The 25,646-nt window shown below is 41.9% G+C and overlaps 1 protein-coding gene across 1 annotated transcript in view; it reads right to left on the reverse strand.

Annotated features, from left to right (window-relative positions):
* Positions 1-25,646, reverse strand: part of LOC133507082 (metabotropic glutamate receptor 4-like) — a 149,158-nt gene that overhangs the window by 36,336 nt on the left and 87,176 nt on the right. Inside the window, exons 4-6 of the mRNA XM_061831697.1 lie at positions 12,395-12,530; positions 12,111-12,265; positions 10,694-10,834 (exon numbers count right to left, since the gene is read on the reverse strand). Of these exons, the coding sequence (XP_061687681.1) occupies positions 10,694-10,834; positions 12,111-12,265; positions 12,395-12,530 (432 nt within the window). The remainder of the gene's footprint in view (positions 1-10,693; positions 10,835-12,110; positions 12,266-12,394; positions 12,531-25,646) is intronic.

Below are 25,646 nucleotides of genomic sequence, written 5' to 3' on the forward strand. Positions count from 1 at the left end.
AGCCGTTCTGGTATGACAACATTAAGTCAATTGGCAGAGAATACATGAAGACATTAAGACATGAAAAAAAAAAACGCAAAAAAAAAAACGTTGCTAGTAATCTGATGCTTCCGGTAATTCTCATTTATTTTATTTTATTTTATTTTATTTTATTTATTTGGCTAATTAATTAATTAATATTTTTTTTCTTTATTTCTCGATTATTTATATGTTTGTTTATATGTTTATTTTATTTATTGGCAATTGTGCATAAAAAGTGCAGTGCCCTCTAGCAATTACAGTAGTATGAATGACTAAAAGAGCAATAGTCCGGTGCAATGAGTATTATGCAAAGGGCGTTGGGACTTCAAGAAATGTATGCAGTTTAAAGTGACTAATAGTGCTATAATCTGGGACAATGTTGTGGAAATTTTGCAATGACTGCACGATGGATTTTGGAAATGGTTCAGATGCTACGCAGGCACATGTTTGGCCACTATTGGTCAACAACAGACATGTAAATAGTGCAGTGTGGCAAGACTACTACATTGAGTGCATGTGTAAGGTATACAGTAATCGCCCCGACAGAAATATGACAACGAACTCAAGGCAAAACAAAAATGGCAGCATGCTGGAAAAGAATTGTAAGTTAAATGTTTAGGAAGCTAACGGCAAGAGGGAACGAGCTGTTGGAATGTTTGCCAGTTTTAAGTTGCTTTGTTCGGTCGCACTTATCTGAGTTTTGTGTAACCAAAGTCAATTTTGTAAAATGACTATTGCACCATTTCAAAATAGAAGCTACCTCAAGGCAAAAGTGAAGAACAGCCGTTCATAAATTATAATATGCATTTAAGAAAATAAAATTTCACATGATCCGTTGCCGAAGGAAGCAAGGAAAAAAATCCCGATAAGGAAGAAACCATGACTAGAAGAACAAAGGCTCTTTGGGGTGATTTTCTGGTTAGATTGCAATAGAGAGACAGTGTATTAGGGATAAGCAGCGTGGAGGGACCAGAACAATGAGCACAACAACAACAGCAGCAAAAACATAAAGAAACTATTGAAGACCCCTTGCATGAATATTCTGATGTAAATATTGTCTGATGTTCAAGGAGATATTCAAAATTCAAAACAGTTCTCAGTTGTCTTGCAACCCTTTCAAGCCAGACCCTGTCAATATGTATCATATTTTACGGCTCTCATTCCTTCAGCACGCCGTATCGTAGAAAAGTTGACTGATGAATTATTTAGTTTCTTTATTTACTTTGACAATAAATGTTGAAGCGTCTTTTTCTTTATTTTTATTTTTTTTAATTGTTAACGGGTGATTTGAAAATTATTTTTGGTGAAAATTTTTTTACGTAAGCATTCGAGAACACAAATGATTATTATGGTATGATTACCACTGGTTTAGGGCAACTGTGATATTCGCATTGTCTTGGGGCTGTTTGTATACATTTGCTAATCACCGCTGAGTGTTTATTAATAGGTTTTTTAGAAATTGTTTGAAAATAACTATTAAAAAAAAAAAAGAGAAACAGATTTTTTTTTTTGGTAGCGGTAAACACGTGTGTGTTTGTATCCAAACCAATTGTTCAAGTCTACATCTTGAGCCTAAACGCAACTACTTCATCTGTCACTGTGTCACTTTGCGGAGCAGAGCGGTTTGGACAGCGCAATTCCGCGTCAGCCCGCTCAGAATGATGGGGTACCTGCACCGGTCCTCTGCGGCTTCCCTTATTATTGACGCGCAGAAAGGGCCTTGCCTGTCCCAATTAGCCGGAAGCTAAATATGTGCGGCGCCGCTGACGAGGGAATCAATTCCAATATGTGGAGCGCAAGGTTGGAGATTGGTGCCACCCCCCCAAACCTCCTGTGGGAAATCTTATCAGTAAAAGGGGAAAAATCTTTCTCTTGTCTCCACAGAAGGATTACACGGATTACATTTGCCTGCGAATGACTTGGTGAAGTCTACGTTTATTCGCCATTATGTTTTGCGGACGGCGCATACTTGTCACTTTTCATTAACTTCAAATTGTGTAGCTCTAATGGATCGCGTAAGCCACAGTTGGGATTGAAATTCACTTACAGAGCTCAAGCGAGAGAAATTAGGCATGCAGCGAACGCGGACGTACATTTGCTCAGATAATCCATTCAATGTAATAACTTGCAATAGGAGTTCATTAATCCGGACCCTGGCTGTTCCAAAGCTTTTTTTTTTTTTTTGAAATTATTATTCTTTTACGCATGATTAACTGCTCGGAGGTGCGTACCTTAAGCCTCCGAGAAGCACATGCAACGTGCCAACCCTGACATATTTGCCCCCGCCGCGAGACGTTAAACAAAAGACGCATGGATTAAACGTCGAATAATTAGCAGCGAAGAGCACATCGCCAAGGTACAGCTGCTCATACGGCAGTTCGGAATGGAACTGTCAGTAAACAGGTAGACTGCTTGCTCTTTTCGTATTTTTGCAATGAGCAGGCACTGGTGAAAAAAGTACTGCACACGGACGGCTCTTTTATTTGCCGGATGTGTACGCACTCTGAATGCTTTTATTTGACGATATCCCCCCCCCCCACCCACCACCACCACCACCACCTCAAAAAAGCCATCAGTGTCATCAGTGTTGCTCTCAATCAGGCGATTAATCAGATGTGGCGTTGCCATGGAGACCAGGATGCTGCAAGGGAAGTTTCTTCTTTTTTTTTTTTTTTTTTTTAATGACTTAAATGGTTGGCTCACCCAGCTCGCAGTTTTGAATGGACCTTTTCGACCTGTCAATCATTCGTACAATAATAGCCAATCAGATAGCCGCATAGTCTCGACACGCCCCTCTCGCCGTATTGTCCCACAAGCAATGCTGGTTGTCAGTAGCGTGCGCTTGGAAAAAAAATAATGTTGTGAAGAAAACGGTCCTCAGATGCGCTTGGGGAACGTGCAAATTGAAAGATATCCTGCTAGGTTACAAGGGGCCCGCTTGATTCATGTTCCAAAGCGTAAAACACAGTTGACGATGGATTAAAGATCGCGGAAGAGCGCACGTACAACAAAACGTGTACAGTATCAACAAACACAAGGCTGTACGTTCGAAGGCTAAGGGGCGAAGTATTTTCTCTGAGTTTCATTGAATTATTATCAGTGCTTTATACATTGCAGGAGAACAACTTTCACTTTGTTAGCGTATCACTGACCTGCCGAAGGAAGTGTGTCATTTTTATGCCGAAGAGTCAAGTTAGGGATACGTAAATGCGCGTGTCGTGCAAGAGAAATGTGTATTTGCCCATTTGTATCATATCAGACTTTTATGACAGAGCACTGGCTTCCATAACGAGCCAAGTCAAATTAATACGCCGCTCACTTATGAAGACTAGAATGATATTACTTGTGATCGTTCCAAGTAAAAAGTACTCACCCTGCTTTACACGCGCAGTACGATTCCACGATTTTATCCTGTTGGATTTCAATATGAAGTTTGCATCGATCACCAACGTTTCGCCGTAACTCTGACATAGCGTCCTGCTCCGTCCGTATCCTTGCGTGAAATAGTTGAGACCTCTCTGTTGAACTCTTTCGGACAAGTCTGATGCATTTTTCAAAAAACATACCCCAATATCATCTGGAATACTCGATAGAGAATCGACTTCAAACATGTTATGTTCAATCGCCATTTTGAAAGCTTGTGGGACATGGCTAAGGGGGCGGAGCTTGAGATCGCCATCGGAAAGGTCCATTTTAGGGTCTAGCCTGCATTTCCTTCCAGATCAGGTCATCTGGAGTTCTAAGGCAGGTGAATGGGGCAACCCCCCCTGTCGAAATATGAAACAAGATGTCTTCAGGAGCAACCGAAGATGAGCATATCCGAAGTCCGTCACATTGTGCCCGCTCACAAGAACTTTATTTTATCACAGCCGTTCGTTAATTGCATGTCATCATTCACCAACCCCGTTTTCCAGTTTAGTCCATGACTTCCCCGTAAAGACCATTTAGGAAAAAAATTATAATGCCGGGAGTACAATTTCATGGATGGGCTTTTGGCTTAAAGACATATGAATCTGAACTGGACCCCGATAATTGAGGATCCTTGACTTGGGAATTTTAATGAGAACGGGTCATTTAGAATATTTTTGTAATGTAAGTGTAGTTGTGTATTTGTTCTGTTATCCCCCCCCCCCCATTAATAATACATTACTCTTGTATATTTACTCATAATTACACCAGAGGAAATCTTAAGTGTTTGCAAATAAACAACCAAAACATTGCTCGAGTGATGTTTCCAATCATGGCTGGTCTATTTTAATAACAGACTTTCATATTCATACGCATGGTTCTAAGGTCAAGTGGAATTTTTGTTGTGCGTAAGTGCGCAACTGAAGTCACGCGTCTCATCCTCGACTTGCATACATGAATAAAATAATCTTTCTTTTAGATGCTGTGACCTCGGATATGTTTGATTATTAATGTTCGCTAAGATTTCTAGTACAAATGAGTCTTTGAATATGATAAATAAGTCTGTGGTTGAAGTTACCGCTGTCCTTATGCAAACATTTGCTAAACTCGGGTTGTTGTTATTCAACCAGCGTGGCCATTTTGAATCCCCGCTTCAATCCGAAAGGTGCTAGACCCCGCCCCCCCCCAATCAGCGCCGATCGGCCCATCTCGGCCCGCGTCTTCCATTGTACCGATTATCTCATGAGCTTTTCAAACGATCGTCAAGGGGGTACGGGTGCAGTAATTAAAGGGCCACGGGGGATTCGATCGGACACGGTTTGGCCGACTTGGAGAAAACGCCGCTGGGGATCCGCAAACGAGCACGGGCGGTAGAGCGGGGGGGGGGGGGGGGATGCTACGGCAGGGCCCTCGGCGGACCGCCCACGCTTAACTTTCTATCGACGTTTCAACAAACTTTCATCCTTGACGTCGTCGCTGTCCGGAACTTTCATGAAGGTGTAACTTTTCGGGGAGTCTTTCCTGTTTTTGATTTTGAAGACACTACCCCCAGATTCTCTTCACACTGGCTACGTCGGTGTGATGAGAGAAAGAACTGATGTTTGTTGAGACCAGACACAAGAGTTCCTTTCAGGCCGGCTTGCTCACCAGGTTAAGGAGTTAAGCGGGCTACACCCGTAGCGATGCATGGGCTAAATTTGATCATTTTCTTGACTTCTGATCCGAGCCTGAGCGCTGGACGAGAGTGACTGCTTACCTTTTGGCTCTAACCTGACAGCGGGGGCATGGCACAGTGTGTGGCACTGTTTCAGACAGTCTGGTCTGGCCTGCCATGTTGGCCCTTTTAGCAACATTTTCCAACATCATTGAGCCGAGGCACATATTTTTGCTTTAGATAAATCTAACGGCACACCGTCAAAAGTACTTTTACAGAAATAATGATGACATTGTCTCAGTTTCCTCATAAACTGATTAAGTGGGAGTTCTAGACCCGTTTAATTGAACGCGACTCTACCTTCGCATTTCATTATTTTCCCTGTCACTATTCGTCACTGGCATAGATGCTAATTTTCTTACCAATGAAATGTGGATAATTTCTCAGCCCACTTGTTCAAAATCACTGCCTTACAATGGTTGCTACGCTGTATATTCATTTATAATGTCATGTTTCCTCGACCAAGAATTATAGCGAAACAGAACGATCAAAATCAAAACAAATTGTCCTGCGTGAATAGGTAATTGAATTTATTTGTTCAAATTATTATTATTTTAACCCTCCCTGGTCCCCCAGCATTTCCCATCTGCCAAGCTTTGCAGCTGGTGCATTTTCTTGGCCCAATTTAATTTCATCACGCAAAGCCAAGGCCATAAAATAATTCCGTAATATTCGGGTAGCTCCTCCAGTGCGGCTCCCCCTCACTCCGAGTGCTGTTAGCTTTCTTTGTTAGCAGAGCAATGTTTGCTTTACTTGCTTAAATAAGCAGCATAAAAGATCTGCCTGTGCTTTGCCTTATGCCTCTTTTCAACATGAATCAATATCAATTTTACATATGCGTTTTACACGGATAAAAGAAATTTCCTTTTTTTTTGGGGCGGTCTACGCGATCACTCGAGCGCTCCTTATCCTTTGATCACGAGCTGAGCGAGATGCTGATTAGTTTGGGTTTGTTTTTTTTGTTTTTTTCCCGGAAGAGAAAGATGTCAAAGATTCTCCACTCCACGGAGAGTTGTCGCTCTTTAACCTCCGGCAATTGTTGTGAGACCGGCTGTCCCCGTGAAGCAAAGGTTAGGATGGAGTTTGACGGTAAAATAGCTGTAATGGCTGCGGCCAGTGAACAGGGGAAGAGTCTGCCCGTGCGGCTTCATTCTCGATCGAGCTCCTTTCGCTTCCGACTCGGGTTGGCTGTAAAAACAGGCAGCACAGTGTGTTTAGTGGTCAGCTCATACGCCTCACTGTTCTGAGGTTCTGGGTTCAAATCTTGAGTTTTTTTTTTTTCTCCTGGTACTCTGGCTCTCTCCCACATTTCTAAAACATCCACGTTAGAATCTCAATCGGACTGGTTTTAGACCACACTGGATTTATGGTTTCCCTCAGAGGGCCATTGTGAGTGTTAAACCATCCATCCATCCATTTTCTTAGCCACTTATCCTCACAAGGTTTGCGGGATTGCTGGAGCTTATGCCAGCTGTCCACAGGCAGGAGCTGGGGTACACGCTGAACTGGTTGCCAGCCAATCGCAGGGCACATAGAGTCACAATCACACCTACGGGCAATTTAGAGCATCCAATTAATGTTGCATGTTTTTGGGATGTGGGAGCAAAGCGGAGTGCCCGGAGAAAACCCACGCAGGCACGGAGAGAACATGCAAACTCCACAGAGGGAGAGCTGGGATTGAACCCGGGTCCTCAGAACTGTGAGGCCAACGCTTTCCGGCTGACCCACCGTGCCGCCCTGTTAAACCATATAAATGGTTAATCACTTTGTAATATTGGATTTACATAGTAAATTCATGGATAACCAATTTAGAAATCAGAAGTCAAAGATAAAAAAAGCTTAGTTGGTCACAACAAATGCTTGAAATATTCATATTTTTAACATTATTTACTACCTATGACAAATTCAATTCCATTTAATCCATATTTTACCAGGAAATGGTGCGCATGATTTGATTTTGGGGGCCAAATCTGGACCCCGGGCCTTGAGTTTGACACCTGTGATATAAATGGTCCAGAAAGTATGAATGAATGACGTTTATTTGTATTTTTTTTTTTTTTACCATATAGTTATTTGTTTGCCGTTGGCTGACATGCAACCCAGTTAGCTGCGACCCGAATCAGGAAAAGTTTAAAAACTGGATTCAACATTGCAAAATCTTTATAGCACAATGACGGAACTACTACCGTTTTACTTCTGTCAAGCGAGCAAAATAATAAATCATCATAGTTCCAATGATGATATACAACAAAAGTGGAATATAGTCTATTAGAAACTTTATTACTGTTCGCGTTCTAACAGATCGTCCGGATCCAATCGAATGGTTCTATTTCCCTAAATTGAGTGAGTCATGTGCATCAATGTCAAATATTCAAGTGCTTTTTAAATAAACATAACTAAAAAAACAAAACTTGGCAAATGTGTAATCTACGCAGTGAACACAGAACTGCTGCTTTGACGTCGGCTTTTCCGTCGTCGAAATGGGATTCCGGCGCCGTCACGTGACCTCTCTGGAGACGCTCAGTGTTTGATTTTACGCTTTTCACACCGAGTTCGTTTACAATAACGCAGCCAAGAGGATTTGTTTGACGGCCCCATTCCGCCATTTTCCTTCTATAAATCCGCAATGTTGAATAATACATGATATCGTCCACGATTAGCGGTTGGATGTTTTTCCCACTGTAAAATATTTAGCAGTACGGGGACTTGAGTGTTTTGTACACACGTTTGAGATTGAAGGACTTGCCATTTTTTGAAAGTGACGCTAAGCGGATGAGCGTCGGGTCCATCTCTATTAATCGGTGTCATTGACATTTTTTATTATTAATATTATTACTTATTCCATTCGTGCATTATCTGAGCCACTTATCCTCACAAAGGTCGCGTGAGTCCTGGAGCCTATCCCAGCCATCATCAGGCAGGAGGCGGAGTACACCCTGAACTGGTTGTCAGCCAATCGCAGGCCACATAGAAACAAGCAATCATTCACACTCACAATCACATCTTGAACCCCGAGGCCGACGCTCTAACCAGTTGCTCCACTGTGCCGCCATTATTATTTATTATTTTAATGTATTTATTTGTCACCTTGCTCCGAGCCCCAAACCGCTAACTCAACTAAAGTCAGAGTAGCTTTTTAGTACAGTACTGTGTACGATTTTTAGAAATGACAGGAGGAGGGAATGCAATATTACGACATATTGTAAGAAACGTAGTTGTTCAGTGAATTTGCTTCGTCAGATCCGACTCTCTGCGAGACGTTGAGGGTATTTGCGATATGTAATCGGATGAGTGAGATGGTGGGGGAGGGGCAGTGGAAGATTGCGAGCATGCATCTGCGGGATAAAGACCGATGATTGAGAGAAATGCTATTTGGATTTTTGTCTTCATTTCATTGTCGAATTAGAGATTATAGTCTAGTGTTGCTCTTTTCTCTGTTCGAGGACCGTGTTTGGCGAACTTGCGGTCAGTTGATGTGAGATTTCGGCTGTTTGTTGTTTGGCTCCTTTTCAGCACTTAAGTGGTGAATCTGTCTCTGGCATCGGCCAGTTCGTTGCATATGCTTCACCGCATCCTGGGTTACTCCGCTATTGTGTGTAGAGCCACCCTTTGTCACAGCGAGCCTGTGCCACCAAAGTTAAGTCACGTTTTTGTTCAAGTTTCCGAGTTTTGCCTCGTAGGCATCGGACCTCGTTTCACGTTTTTGGACCTTGCCTCTAGCCTAGTTTTAAACTGTGTATGACCTTAGTTGGGAATAAATTCCCTCTGAAAATTATGCCTTTGCCTGGGAGTCCTGCATTTTGGGTCCGCCCCCGTGCCGCTGGCTCATGACAAACCATTTTGCGTTTTTGATATATTTTGAGAATACGCTTGCATATTTTGTAAGTGACTGTGCTTCAATTCTCTTTCAGTGAAATATTTTCACACGTTTGAGGCAATGCTGATAGTTTGCCAAGTCAGCCAATTTTTAATTATGCCAAAACGTGATTGAAGATTAACCGACTGCAAGCTGCAAACGTCATTGTGGAGTGTAAAATCGACTTGTCGGTTCGACAGCCAACAAAAACCAAATTTTAACATCCTAACCGCTTTTTAAAATGCGAGAGACCCCACACTTAAAGAACAAAGACAAGTGTTGTGTGCTGACTGCTTAATCATTTGTGGTGCACTCGAGCCGATCAAGTCAACACTCCAGATATGTAACGTTATATCTTTTATAGTAGGCTACAATGAATTTGATTGCAAGAGAAGGGAAACGCTCCACTTTGACCCAATTATCGCTGTCGTGCGTGCGTGTGCTCAACTTCAAATAAGGTTTTGACAGCATCATTAAGCATGGATTTGGTATTAAACTAAAAGTACGCATGAAAAAAATGAGCAATTTTGCTTTTGCGGAGCATGTTAAACTCAGCTCGGCATTAGGGTTCATATACTCCACGTCACAGCACATTGTTGCTCTTAAATATCAAGATCTGCATGGAAAGTAGCGAGTGAGCGAGCGTGCATCGCGTGGCCTCGGGGCTGCGCAGTGGATCAGTGGTGCGTCCCAGCGTGAGGGTCGCCGCCTTGACTCCCTGCCGTGCGCGTGTGCACGCATGCCGCCTCAAGAAGCGTAATTTAGCTTGAACGGCACACTCTGAGTCTGTGTTGGTGCGAATGATTTTGCACTCTTTATCCATAATAACATGAAATCAGGCTATGCCATCTAAAAAAACAAAAGAATTTCCACGACCCGTTCGAGTGCCCAATCCTGGTTTTATTGCCTGTAACTCGATTCCCCCCCCCCCCCCCATTTGGATGTCACAAGCTGTATCTATTACAGTTATGTTTACATTAGCTGAACACATGGAAAATTGCTAAATTGCATATAAAAAACTACAAACGTTTCAACAGTGAACAGTAACAACATGGATGCAAACAGTAATAGATGAATAATACCAACATGAAAGATTACATAATGTTTAATTTACCTCATTGAAATAAATTCAGAATAACCTCCACATTATTCCACGCAGCTATTATTGTACTTATGTAATGTAGCTTATTTAGACCGTACACCAAATTTATTCTTGGGTTTTGCTTTAGAGTTACTGCAGGTGTTTGTTTTTTTGTTTTGTTTGCTTTTTTGTGTAGTTTGTTCAGAGGCAAGTGTGTATCCTTCACAGATGATGCAGTATATCAAACGTGTAAAGTGAATAGCATCAAAAGGAGTATATTGACGATTGATGCGGTCTGTCTGATCTATGCGACATGTACCAGATTTGTATCCACGTTTGGAACAGGCCTGATTCCGTCCCGAAGCGTCCCTTCCATACGTTGTTCCATTTACGCCGCTTTGAGCAGCAAGCACAAGAAAATCGAACTTATCATTTGAACCATGTAATGTGAATCCAGGACCAAGACCCTCAAAGAACTGATAAAAACAAAAATCCCCCTTACATATTTTACAAATTTCAGATTTGATTTTATCAGTGAAGTCTGAATTTACAATTTGACGTGTAACCATCATGATTGTGCTGCACGCCACATCTCGGTGTGACGACAACTTACTTGTGCACTTCTTGAGGCCGGAGCCTTTCTTTAGGGCGTGTCGGCTCAGCTTGCAGCTGAAGTTGTTCTCCCAGAACTCGGCAAACCAAATGTTTCGTCTGTTGTTCTCCAGCGTCCGGCTGATGAAGTAGCGATCGAAGCCTGGACACATTCAGCATCGGTTATGACACAAAGAGCAACTCGGGATCGTGTGGACACTTAAATGGATCTCGATTGAAAGAGGGCAAGACTCCGGTCCTTTTCTGTCATTTTGCAAATCGCTGTATTTCCTCAAATAGTCATCCAACTGTTAGACGCCATGCCCCACTTAGTCGCACTAAAGACAAATAACGGCCTCCCTAAAATACATATCTCCAGTTCCCCATCAGGAAAAAAAGCAATCAATCAATCAAGATGATCAGTCTGTAATCTAGGGCTAATAGAAGTGTAATAACCACAGTTTATATTGTTCTGTTTGAACTCATTTGCTAACCAAAAGCAGCATCTCCCGAAGCTGATCAACGGTATCACAAATAAGTTCTAGTATTGCGTTTGAGCTTGTCGTGAAAAAAAATGATCTTACTTATGCACGGATGACGTCTTCGACGACAATGAACGTTCTACTGGCCTCGGATGTTTGGTGGCTTATCTTCCGGGTAACTCGACGACTTATTTGATCAATAAAGTCCGCCTCTGTTCTTGTCATTTCTCTGTATTTTGCTCCAGTAGTGTCTGATGTGTTTGCTCCACAATGTGGTGTGCGACCAAGTTGATATTTGAGGACCTACATTTGTTTTTTTTGTTTTTTTTGTTTTTTTTTCCAACGCAGTTTGACCCTGTTCTTGTCAATTCTCTTCAGTGCTTCTAATTTTGTGTTCAACTCCAGGGTTGCAGTTGACTAATGTGGTCACTCCGCAATGTTGATGTTGATTGATGTCCAAAACAATGATCGGGTTGCTATGCAACTAAGTTGTTCAGTGAAGTATTCCCCATTGTTGTCATTTATCTTAAATTTTCCATCATAATCCCTCTATTAAGTTTCAACGGCAGTGTACCAGTAGGTTATTGATATATACTATATACTATATGGTAGGAGGTACTTTTATTTGTTCAACTCTGCCTCTGTTCTTGTCGATTTTCTGCATTTCTTCACAAAAGTCCCCTTATTCAGTTTTAAACTCCAGCGCTCCAGTAGACGCTGAAATGCGGTCGCTCCGTAATATTGAGCGTGTCTGTGATTATATTTGCGGGAGCAACACGACTTATTTGTTCAACGCGCTCTGCCTCGGTTCTCGACTTTTCGCCGTATTTCTCCACCATAAATGCACCCATTAAAGGCCTCTCTTCGGTAAATAACAGCCCCACCCCCACACCCCACCCTCGGCTACTATTTGGGGAAATGCAGTATCCACTGCGTGACTTCTAAGACTGTCTTTACCCTTGATGGACTGGCGCTTGGGCAGGATGGTGACCGCCCCTTCCGCCATCTCCTCTTGGTGCAGGACAGGAGAAATCTTGGAGCCCCAGCTGTCGGAGCCCACCCAAATGAAATGACCCGTCTGGTTGGCCTTTTTAGCAGCGTGGAGCAGCCGCCTGCAAAAGGGGAGAATATGAAACGGACCTCGACAGGGGAAAAGGTCAGCGACCCCCCCCCCCGAGCTCGGCCAACTTTGGCTTATTCTCCAAGTCGTCACGCAACGGAGCTCGTGTTTTGCCACCTACTTGATGTCATCCTCGTTGGCGAAAATGATGACGACTCTGGCGTTGGGATTCTCACGTAGGCGTCTGATGATCTTGTCGAATTCGCCCTGCTTGGGCTCCCTGGGAATCTTTACCGACTGAGAGATGCACACGCCCCCTTTAAATGCAAACATAGCCACGGGAAATCCGTTAATGAGGGCTGAACAGCATGTGGACAGCAAATGGAAGAGCGATGTTGTTTAGTAGCATAATGATACTTTACATTTCAGACACAAAGGTGATCAATCATTGTAGCCAGGGAATCCAAGGCTGCGGGGCATGAAGCCCAACTCTGATTTTTCACTAAATCCGACTTTATGTGCGAAAAATATTGCATTTCACATATTTATTTTCATCCAGCAATGTCCGGTACATTTCATGGGGATAGAGTGAGAATAGCAGTGTCCTGCAAATCTCTCGCATCTCTTTCTTGAAGAAGAAAAAAAATAAACAAACGTGTTTAAATTGTCACTTTGACGTCCAGACAGTCAAGGTCCCTCGAGACTAAACACAGCAATCACGCCGAATCTTTGACCGTTTGACGAAATGCTTTGCGCATCCTAAACATTCCGATGGCGCGTTTGTGATGTTCTCACTGCACAAAATGCTGTAAAAAAATCAATCCAGAGGATAAGCCGAGAACAAAATCTCAAATACAGGCTTCAGATCTTTGTATTCTGTGTAAAGAAGCGGAAGGTTTTCTCACTGCGAAGTAACACCCTATGTTCTTCCGTTGCTCCAATTATTTTGTGTCGTGTGCTAACGCTATGATTTTAAGAAAGGCGACACCACATGCACCGCCGATAACGAGAGTTTGTCAGACGTTTGACGCCAGACCGAGATGTTGCGTGTTGACAGAAGGTATTATTATGGGCTGTTTCTGCGGCTCAGGATTTCTTAGATTGAAGTGAAATGAAGATGTAGACAATCCAATCAATTACCGTGATTTCCGGCCTACAGAGCGCACCTGATTATAAGCCTCACCAGTACATTTGTAAAGTAAATTCCGTTTGGTACATACGTAAACCGCAAGTGCCCACATTGAAACACGAGATATTTACAAAGAAAGACGGTACACAGAAAGTTTTTAAAAGTTTACCTTAGCTTCGCTTAACATAGCAACAACATGGTAGCGTGAAAAAAAAAAAACAGCCACGGCAGCTACACAGCAGCAACACGATAGCACAGCACTAACAGGGGCGGTTAAAAAAAAAAAAACGCCGGTAAAAATCACTGAGACGCGACTGTAACACAGCAGCAACACGCTAGCACCGCACTAACAGGGGCGGTTAAAAAAAAAAAAACGCCGGTAAAAAACACAGAGACACGGCAGTAACACAGCGGCAACACACTAGCGTAGCGCTAACACTAGCGCAGCGCTAACAGAGCCGGTTTAAAAAAACATACCGGTAAAAGTCAGTTCCTCGGCACATATATTCCACCGGTGTCACTCTTACCTTTTCCGCTCAAGTGACCCTTGCGGCACAAATTAGCCGCGTCACCGCATTAGCGGCAGGATTGAAAGCATGTGAAGAAAGTCGCGGTTTATAGGCCGGAAATTACGGTATTTCCACAACAAAAAACGTGAACTGTGAGCTAAGGTTTTTTTTCTTTATTATTTGTTTAAAATACAAAAATTTCACTTTAACAGCAGTATTCCCAGTGGCAAGTTCATGAACAGGTACAAGAATATAGATTTATAAGTGATAAGACTCCAAGAGCCTAATTTAAATCTTTATCAGTATAATCTTAAATAATAAAACCGCTGTAATGTTTTTGTCAATGATTTGAATACACAGGAAGACATCAAAGTGCGAGGTGAGCGGATACGTTAGTTACTTTGCTCGTGATACACGAGTTAAACTAATTAAATCTTCATATCGAGTAATTTATTATCTTTTTATTAAACAACTTTGAACGGCACAATTGAAATGACATTCATAACATCATCTGTTATGAATCAGGAAGCATTTTACTGTCTTGTAGTTTTCTGACCTGCTATAGTATTCATGATATTCGTTGGAGGGCTGCAAATATCGATCATAAAACAACTGGCCAAAGTGAAGTCTTGCTAATTGAGTAATTCGGGCCTTTTTTTAAAAATTTACATTTATTGATTATTGTCCATGTTGAAATACGTGCATTATTGATTTTGAATTATGTACTGTATATCTGCGGGCCAAAGTTCAAAACTGTCACGTCACGTCTTTGAGAGTCACAATTTTGAAACCCATTATGACCGAGTTTTGGGAGAGTTATTGAGAAAAGGCCTCTATTGATTTCGGATGACATTGGAGCCAAACTTTTAAGTTGGCTGAGGTCAAAGTCATATTGATCTATTTTTTTTTTCACCTTTACTTGGCAGTGCATTTGTGGTCTGCAGTTATGAGTAGAAGTTTTATCATCACTGATTTTAGTTTCTTTTTTTTCATTCAAGACCATTTCACAAAAATATGCATAATATCTGTAATTACTTATTACACATTAGGTACTAAATGAACGACCCAATTTTGCTGATCATTGAGAAGGATGAGCTTAAACTATTGTTGTTGTGATTTTTTTTTTTTTTTTTATTCAAGGTTGTCAGCACTTGGGACCAGAGCTGGAGAGAGTATCCAAATATAGTACTCAAGTAAGGGGACTGGTACTTTACAATAATATGACTCAAGTACAACTAAAAAGTAATCCTTGAAATAATTGCTTGAGTAAGAGAGTACTTCGTGAAAAAAAATACCCAAGTACTGAACCCTAGTGAGCAAAATCAGATTTTTTTTTTTAAATCAGAACATGAACAATAAAATAACATTTGTACAACTTTATTTTTAAATCTTTTCAAGAGGGGAGGTAAAAATAAACAACTGAAAAAAACTTGTTGGGTTTTTGCCTGCTCACTAAGTAACACGTCACGATTTCTATTTATATTTATATTAAAACAGCTGGAGGCTGCTTCAAAGTTTGAAAAAAAAAAAAACGTAAGGGCAACACATGGAGGTAGCGTTTCGCTCTCCTGCTTCACAGCTTTGAGGTTCCGGCATCAAATCCCAGCTCAGGCCTTCTGTGTTGAGTTTGCATGTTTTCTCGGTGCGTGCGTTAAGTCCGTTTAAGACTTCAAAATGTATCCTGGGTGTACTCTGCAATTTTTTTTTTTTTCTAGATAAGTCATCTGAAAATAGGCTCGAGCTCACCCATGACCCTTGCGAGAACAACACGCCTGTCTTGATTCTCATTTACTCAGGTCACGTTTAGTTTTGTGCTGCGTACCGGAGGCAAAAATAGGACACCGAAAAGTATTTGAACTCAAGAAGGCTTTCAGATTACAGGTGAAACGTCTTTGACAGAGAAGAACACGATTATGAGTGCTATTGAAGAGAGATGGATGAAAAAGGGGCTCCTTTTTGAAGAAAGTAAGGGCGATCAGTTCTCCTCTCGGCGTGAACAAGCAAAAGCCGAACGTCTTCTGGCGTGAGATCAATGCACGATCATTAACTATTTGACTCCCCGTCCCAAATGAGGTTATGAAGAGCACAGAAAGAAATCGTCGGCTTTTACATATCCCGACTTAGTCGGTGGATGAGATGTAAAGAATATTCTAGTGGCTGTATCTTTATTTTTACCGTGGAATTTTTAATGCCGTAATATCATCAAAAGCCGAATTGTGGAGTTTACGCAGCGTCTCTGGGCTCGAGCGGAGAACTGAAAACATCTCGGCAATGCCGTTCAAGTGCAGGTGCTTCATTTTCTGTATGGTGAGTTCACAAGCTCACAGCACGACGCTACATAAGACAGCAGGTGATGATTTACGGAGGAAAGCGAACGAGTTTTACCGACTTGGATACTTGAAAAGGCAGGACATAGTCTCGTTTTCTTTATAAAGGGTTGTATTGATTTCCCAGCAGTTCAGTCTATTCAAGAGATTGAAACCATTTGACAAAAGAATCATCATCATAGATTCATTCGCGATCGCACCTACAACCGACTTTGTCTTCTTTTGCCTCATTTGTTGTCCTTTCTTTGTCGAGCCGGTGCTCAAAGAGCAGCAGATGTGGGAGATTTTCGGCTTTTTTCCAATTGACGAAACAGGAAACAGAACGTTTTGATTGAAAAGCCCTCGTTCGGAAGACAAAAAAGATATCAGTGGATGATATGTAGAACTGAAGAGGACTTTTTGGAATAAAGGTGAAAGGTCATTTCCTACGGGCGGCACGGTGGATCAGCTGGTAAAGCATTGGCCTCAAAGTTCTGAGGTCCCGGGTTCAATCCCGGACCCACTTGTGTGGAGTTTGCATTTTCTCCCCGTGCTTGGGTGGGTTTTCTCCAGGCACTGCGGTTCCCTCCCACATCCCAAAAACATGCAACATTAATTTGAGACTCTAAATTGCCCATAGGTGTGATTGTTAGTGCGGCTGTTTGTCTCGATGTGCCCTGCGATTGGCTGGCAACCAGTTCAGAATGTGTCCTGCCTCCTGCCCATTGACTCCTGGGATAGGCTCCAGCACTCCCCGTGACACTTGTGAGGATAAGTGGCTAAGAAAATTGGATGGATGGATGGATGGATGGACGGATGGACGGATGGTCATTTTCTACAACCAACAGGAAGGCATTTGCCTCGATTCAACTTTTTCAGATTCTTCTGACCCCAATGACCGAGAATCGACACGGACAGTATAATAGGAAAATTCCCCTTTTATCCTCATTTATATTTGTTAAAATCCCAATCTTTCAAGCGGGATGGACACATTACGATAGTCAGGCCATATTTAACTTTTTTTTTTTTTCTCAGGCAAGATTTTCAGATATTTTGATATTTTCCTGCGTGCTAAAAATGGTATCACCTCCTCAATCGGCTCAGAAAATGGTAAATCGTTTAATATTTACTAGGGATGTCCCGATCCAACATTTTCTCTTCTGATCCGATACCGATATTGCAGCTTTGAATTCTGGCCGATACCGATCTCGGCAAAAATCATCTACAAACTGGACTTATTTTGTCATATGGAATGTTCGAAAAGGCTCAATGAAGGGATTTTACTCAAAAAGAGAAGAATAATCAGCAACACTGGTAGGTATGAGGACAAACTGACTTAATTAAAAAAAAAATAAAGAGTACTACACTTGACTAAAATAAAATAAAAAATACATGAGGAAATCTTTAAAAATAACTTCAATAAAACCCCTGAGAAAGACAAATCTTGCCGTCCATGCTTGAGGGCAATGTGGGACGACTGATTGTATAAGACTACTTCGTAAAATGTGAGATTTTAGATCCAGTCTGAGCCAATATATTATTTTTTTTTTCTCCTGACATCAGAACAATTTACAATCTCAAATATCAGCTCGGGACACTCTTCGCATTCATTATCGGAAATCCGTTTGGAGTTTGGTCATCACCCAAAAAATGTCCAAAATCAGAATGTGTCTTTGCCATTTTTGGTAATAATAGTTTGTAATAATTTAATAAACGCAAGAAGACAACGAGGGACATCTCTCTTGAAGTTGTTTGCGCTCATAGCTTGTTGAAATTCCACCAAACGGTGAATCAATGCGGCTCGTGTCCATGTTAATGACAAACACTCAGATCATTATCACCCAAATGGAATTTGTAATACTCCGTGCTTGCGCTACAGAGCTTTTAAGCATCTCTCGGCTAATCGCTTTGATTTTTCAGGCCGTTGTCCAAGTAATCATCATAGCTTCTGCATCCAGCTGGCAAAAAAAATATGAAAAAAAGTGGAAAAAGACCGAGTGCTTCCTTGTCCTGGGAGACGACGTCAGGAATTAGCTACTGAACAGAGCTGAGCGTTTAGAAGCCAGGGAGACACAAAATTCAAAATGTAGCTTGACACTGGTGGTCACATGACTGCTCGAGGTGCATTCGGCACTGCGGGACCTTTTTGCGGAACTTTGGTGTTTGTGATGTCGTAGAGCCCCCTTTTAGGAAAGTCATTACAGAGCAGAGCTGTTTGAATGGTACATTTTGGTAATTGGTTCTGGTGTCATTCACCTACCTCTGAGTCACCACTCAGTGGATGATACATATTCGTATTGGAAATTTGGCAAGTTGGGTCTGTAGTGACAAACAAACAATTTCTCCACCCAATCTCTCCAACATTTTGACTTTGTTGTGAGATCTGTAGACAAATGTGATCTCTGGCTAAGTCGAGGTGCATTATTTCAACATACTTCCCTGATATAATAATTGTACTATGTTCCTATTTACTCAGCACAATAGGTGAGTTTAAGTGAATATGGGGGGGGGGAGCTGAATTGGTGAATTTGTGGATATTGAAATGCGAATATGATCCATCAGAACATTTTTAAAAACAATTTTCTGTCTTTGCAAACTTACACTGAAAATGTCAACAAACAAAAAAAAAATACATTACAATACAAGTACATACGAAGCCAACTATGTATTTGAAATGTTGCTTCCAACTTTGTTTCATTTTTTTTTAAATCCATAATGATATCCTCATCTGTTTTTCTTGGTGTAAACTGAATTATTGCTTGCAGAATATCTTTCGCAATCCATGTTGAAAGCTGAAACAGTTTTAAGGTCAATGTTATGTCACCTCCTGTATTTAAAATACAGAATTAGCTTTATGGGCAATGTATCGTCTGTGCTTTCACCCTCAATCAGGCTGTGCCAAGGTGGAATTTTAACATTATACACCGTCTCATCCTGCACTTTCTACTTTGCCTTCAGTCCAGATCTTTTTTTACTCAAAAAAGAGAAAATCTCATCCAGTTTCACCACTTTTTCTTCAATTATTCACATACCCCGGTGTTTGTAATTATGTGTGTACCCCTTTAAAATGTAGAGGGCGCGGTGTCAGGTAAACTACGAAGTAGAGTGTGTGGCCCGGTGTGACCGAACATCAACTCTTTGTAAGAGGCAATGTTAAAAAAAAAAAAAAAAAAAAAAGACTGGATCTGTTTTCCTCTACGCTGAGCGTGTGCGACAAGTGCGCAAATGCACAGTTGCACAGCTTAAAGGGAAGATTGCCGAGGAACTGCTCCACCTTCCTCAGTTTCTAATTCCATTGATTAGGCATTATCCATCAACGTAAATACAGTTCATTTAAGACGGCGGCTTTATGGGCGAGGTGGACCCATTCAAGTACGATTTGGCTTTTATTTCCCCTGCTAACTGCATCTTACCGCCAAGTTCATTTTTTACGACGCCTCACTAGAACCTGCGTAGCTACATATGTACCGACAACAAAGATCCCCTTAGCAGATTAATGAGGCCGATTATGAAACGGTAATCCGAAAGTCCCCGGTTCCCCGCACGGCTCGCGGATGAACTCCGGCGGGCCGGGGACATTTCACACGGCAGACTTCGCTCAACAAACTGCAGAAAGTCATGAAAGTTCACGGCGGAGTTTCTCCCATTTCGAAGTGTTCATCAAGGAACAGTGGATTTTTTTTTTTTTTTTTTTTTTGGATCCCGGAAAGAAAGTGGGGCCGCGACGCGTCTACCTCCCTCCTGCATTTGCAATACAAACACCAGTCGCTTCAGTTTGTCGCTTTGCTTCAGGAGCGTTCTATATATGTGTTTGAGGAGATTTTGAAATAATCTCCACTTGGAAATGTTGTCTCCCCCTTTTCTCTTCAAGTGCTCCCTGAATAACTTTAAATGCTTGCGTGGGTTTGACGTTGGCATCTGGCGGTGATGTTAAAGAAAAAATGAAAAATAAATCCCAGTCTCTTTTGCAGAAAAAAAAGAACGTCACACTCGCTCCCCTTTAGGCTTTCATCTCGTCCGCCGTGTCCGTGCTCAGCTCATGTTCAATTAAAGCATTCCAAATACAACAGTCTGAGATCTAAAGAGTCCATTTGTCATTCCTCCGCTCCACTGACTTTCCCAATCGTACACGTTTCCCCTTGTTGTTTGTTTGCCACGCAGTTTTCGTGTGCGCGAATTTGGTCTTTGGAGCCGCTCAAGTAAATAATTAAGAAGTGCGACACGCAATCTTCGCCGCAACCTCCGCCCACCCGTCTTCTTACTTTCAGCAATAAAAGCTTGTAAAAACAAGTGCGAAAGTATGCGGCGCAGACAGAAACACTGCAGAAACCCTCAACGGTGTGACAGAAATACTAATGATATTGAAGTTGGCTTCTGAGATGGCAGTTTGGTTCATATTGCGCACAGTCAGAAGAAAAAAATCGAAAATAATGAGAAATAAAGAATACAGAAAAATTTGCAAATGGGAAGCTGTAAACTCTCCAATAAACGCTTCTCAAATAAACAATGTCGGTAATGAGATTTTAATAATATCGCGCCGTCCTTTTTTTTTTTTTTTTTTTTTTTGCAGCACTTGCCCGCATCCGATACGGGAAAATAGACTGTTTTCAACGCGACCGCCATTTTGGTTTGGTGAATTCAAGTAAACAAACCGTAACTAAGCAGGGGTCGTTTCAGAAAGGCGTACGAATGGGGGCGCGCTGCTACGTTATCGGTCGCGCAAACGAAAAGTGGTCGTTGTAAAGCGACTTTCTTTCGACTGCCAGCTGTGCTCAAGAACCAGTGCGAGAAAACGGAGCAGTTAGCAAGCAAGCGGCGACAACTGTGGCTGTCTCGTATAAGCAGAGACGATCTAGCAGCCAAGTCATTCCCTTACGTCCGAGTTTGCTCGGAGCATTTTGTTCTCGGTAATTAGTGGATACCTTTTAGAATTTCACACCTACTGAGCAATAATTAAGTTCTGTGAAGGAGAAGTATTCTTTAGGGCCAAGGGCCTACATAATACTCGTGTGTGAATGCAATGCATGTCTCCAAAATCTGTATTTTCTGTTTTATTATCAAAAGTTTGGAAAAACGTGTTACCGCACCGCTAACTGTTTCGTGAGTTGAGTTAAAAATTTAGCCGTGGAAGTGGAGAAAGAGGTGCGGGCTCCACTTGGGACTCATCCCGGTTGAAGCGCTCTCTCTCTCCCTCTCGGTAACAAAAATGAAAATAATAATCTACACCTCTTTTGTTGGTATAATCAACATAATTTAACACAACGCTGACTGTAATCATGCGGTACACTAACCTTAGCATTGTACTTCCAATGGATACCGCCGCATGACCAACCCAGCCATTGATGAATTGGTTGTAGGCCACCAGACCTTTGTAATTCCTCAATTGGTCCCCACGGTACAAGCGTTTGTCGAGAAGTGGAGAGAGTTGACGATGTCTGGATAGGTTGCCGACGCCCACATTTGTGTGCTCCATTTGTGTTTCTCCAAGGCACATGGGCCGCTATTGTCGATCAAAGCGCACTTCTTGTCGTAACGGTTTCTTGAAACAACATTTAATGAGCCCCGATAACTTCCCAAAGTCTTTTTAGCCATCGTGCGTCACTTTTAACAGCCGTACGAATGTTTGTTTAACTCCGGTCTGTATGCAAAAGCCATAGAGTGAACGGCGCGTCTGTAGAGTGAACCCCTCCGACATGGCCGCGTGCCCCGGATATCGTCACGTGGTCGAAAACAGTCCATCGGTGGGTTGCACATTTTGACAAACATTAAACACTCACATTCAAATTTATGGATGATTTGGATTCTTCACTCAAGGCAACGGCGCATGTTTTTGGAATGTGGGAGAGATCCAACGTAGCAGGAAAAAAAAAAAAGGCCCGAGCCAAGATTCAAACCCACAGCTTTTCAACAGCAAGATAGACTGAATCAGTGCCTTCCATTTAATAGTTAAAAAAAAAAAAAGATTTCATGTATTCTTTTTAGGGATATTGAAGATTGCAAAGCAGTTGCTTTTTACAACAGTCTGCATGATTCAAAGTCGCTGATTGTGGTTTACTCGCCCGAGGCAAAGTTGCCGCTTTTCCCCGATTAGTGACGGCGCGAACGTTTTTGTGTCTGTGCGCTCTGTGATTGACTGATGCCCAGTAAAAATGTGGAGTCCGCCTTAGTCATTCGGGGTGAATGAATTGTTACGCTATAAAAGCACAAATAATGGCTTTTGTTATTGCTTTGGCTCCATCTGAAGAGCTTGGAAAAGGCTTTTTAAATGCAGCTTGAACTTGTGTTTACAACGCGTTAGTACTTTTTTTTTTTCCCCCCACATGATGATGTTAAAATTAGATTGCCTTGGTGCTGAAATCATAGCGTTAGCCGTGACATTCGCTAGCCGCGACGTCCTCTAGTCACTTTTTACTGAACTCATGCTGATATTACGGAAGTCAGGCAAGCAACGCATTACACCAGCACTGATATTTTTCATTTTTTATTTTTATTTTTTTAATAGCCATCGAGCAATATCTACACAGAAGGTCCTCAGTTCAGTTTGTTACAAATACAAAACAATTTTTAAAAATGTACATAGAAGTGATAAAGCGTGTCTTTGTGTGCTGTGTGACGGTTTATATTCTTTTTTATTTCTTCCAAAATCTAAACTAATTCAGTTTGTAACCTGGAAATGTTGCGTGTCATGATTTCTTCGACTTGATCTATTTCTGAAGACCACCGCTTCGGCGTTGCAATCATAGAAAGCGTCACCGCAATGGAAAAATACTCGCAACTGTCCCACATGCATTATCAGTTCCAAATCAATTTTTACCTGATAAAATAACATGACAAAGATTTGATGAAATAACATTCTCAAATGTATTAATGTCCGCAGTTTGCTCCAGATGTTTTGTGAGACAATTTTTTTTTTTTTTTTTTGCAAATGTTTTGTTCTGACCAACCAATCAATTGCTGTATGAATGCTGACTTTTAACCCTTTCAGGGCAGGGGTTGCAAATTTGCAACAGGTTTAATATAATCAAAAATTTTAAGTCTGAAAATATCAGATTGTTCTCTTTTATTTGGTCCAGAGAGGGTTAATGCTAGACAGCTCTTTGGGCCTATGAGACAAATTTGAAATCAGATTGGTTGAAGGATCAGTCCTGTTACTAATATAGTTTTTCAGATGTAGTACAACTGACACTGAAGTCTTGGGGCGGGATCTGATCAACATTGCAAAACATAAAGCCTGAAATCTGATTGGACAAACAATCTCACATCCGACCACACATACTGGAAGCAGTGCAGCCTGGAGACTTCACTGTTGTGGATAAGTGATGACAATTTCGTGGGACAATTGTTTGTGTTTTGGTTGTGTGTGTAGTTCGGTGCCACGGAGTCACATGTGGTTAACTTCTCTTCATTCACATTTTACCAATAGCAAGACCCATACAGACGATAATGCTCAGTGAGTGCAGCGATTTGAACGCATCACAACGTTCACTTGCACGCATTGATTTTGCATACCTACATACAACAGAGCGCGCCAACAACACGTTCATCTTTATTTTCCTTTGTCTCGCGGAGCTCGGCGCGTTGCTTTCAATCAAGCCAATTGACTTGTGGCTGACCTTGCCACTATGACTACTACTGTAGTATGGAATAACGCCTCCGGCTCGCTATAAGCCTCAAGAACAGAAGCGCTTCGCACCCTCGCCCACCTAATTGACTGTGTAATCGTGTCATAGTCCAGTGGTACCAGATTGACGGTGTTTTCAAGCATGTTTTGGCAAACACTAGGGGGAGGGGGGGAGAAAAAAAAATCCCTAAGGCCAAGTATAGCACCTTCAATAACCAATAAACCAACTGTGATGCAAAGTTTTTTAAAAAAAAACAATTTCATCAAGAAGCGAATGCCATGTCGCTAACCATTACGCTTGCTAAATATTTCAGCCAAATATAAATCTCACAGGGCAGCACGTTAAAGTGTTGGCCTCACAGTTCTGAGTACCCAGGTTCAATCCCGGCCCCGCCTGTTTGGGGTTTGCATGTTTTCCCCGTGCCTGCGTGGGTTTTCTCCGGGCACTCTGGTTTCCTCCCGCATCCCAAAAACATGCGACATCAATTGGACACTCTAAATTGCCCCTAGGTGTGATTGTAAGTGTGACTGTTGTCTGTCTCGATGTGCCCTGCGATTGGCTGGGAACCACTTCAGGGTGTACCCCGCCTCCTGCCCGTTGACTGCTGGGATGGGCTCCAGCACTCCCCGCGACCCTCGTGAGGATAAGCGGTAAAAGAAAATGGATGGATAAATCTCACTGATGCCTGGACATAAGAGTGAACAGATTTCATGAGTTATTTAAATTGATTGATTGAAATGATTTTGTTGTCTAGTGTAGAAATAAATTTGAGTTGCAAGGGGTGTCAAGCTCATTTTTGTCGTGGGCCACACTGTAGTTACAATTTTCCATCAGAGGGCCGTTATGACTGCGAAACCATAAATAAACTTTCGCCTCATCATATCACACGTGAAATTCATGAACTAGATTTGGAATCAAATATCAAGGCTAATTGTTTTTTTCAACCACTGTCCATGTTTGGTACGGCAAAAATCAAATAATATATATGATAAAATATCTCAATGTTATCATTTATGATTTACGAAAATTTGAAATTTCGGTCCAGATTTTCACAAGTATTACGGAAGTTGACAGAAGATTTGCCTTCGCGGGCCACATGAAATCATGTGGCGGGCCACATCTGGCCCCAGGCCTTGAGTTTGTCACCGGTGCTCTCGATGGTGCCAGCGAATTCCAGAACAGGCAGCAGTTTGGCATGGAACAATTTTTCAATTTTATCACCACCCCAGTTGCGGTTTACTGCAAAATCAGCGATATAAGAATTAAAGATTGTGTATTTTAACAAACCACATAACCTTCTTATATTAGTTCACTAGCTTGATGCTCATGCATAATTGAAAATGTCATAGAGTGGCTAAAGAATGTAGCCCCACCCTACCTCCTCCACGTTTACAATTTTAAGATATTCTCGTGAAGATAGGGACCGGTACCACAAGATAAACGCAAATGGCGGATTTGTGAATAGTGAATATGCGGGGGATTACTGCGGTTAAAAGAAAAAGGCCTGAGACAAAATGATGTACCTTGCATCACCTTTCCTTTGTCGTCATGCGCTCGCAAAAGGGAGTCGGTGAGAAATTGCATGTCCAAATCCATCCCTACGTTATTGTTTCGCCACCTCTTCCGAACGGCGTGAGTGTTACTCCCCCGCCCCCAAAATGTGTTGATTAAAAGGGGGAAGTGAAGCAAAGGTGCCATATGGAGGAGTCTTGCTCACCAGCAGCATGCTTAGTATTATTATTATTGTTGTTGTTACCAACGCTTGCCCATGAATTGTTGCTGCTTCCCTGCCAAAATGACTCATTTATTACGGCCGACAAAGCTGCCGCCGCTGCCTGATCATTGGCTCGCACAGTCCTGCTGTGAT

The sequence above is a fragment of the Syngnathoides biaculeatus genome, chromosome 10 (assembly GCF_019802595.1).
Source record: "Syngnathoides biaculeatus isolate LvHL_M chromosome 10, ASM1980259v1, whole genome shotgun sequence".
NCBI classification, from domain to species: Eukaryota; Metazoa; Chordata; class Actinopteri; order Syngnathiformes; family Syngnathidae; genus Syngnathoides; species Syngnathoides biaculeatus.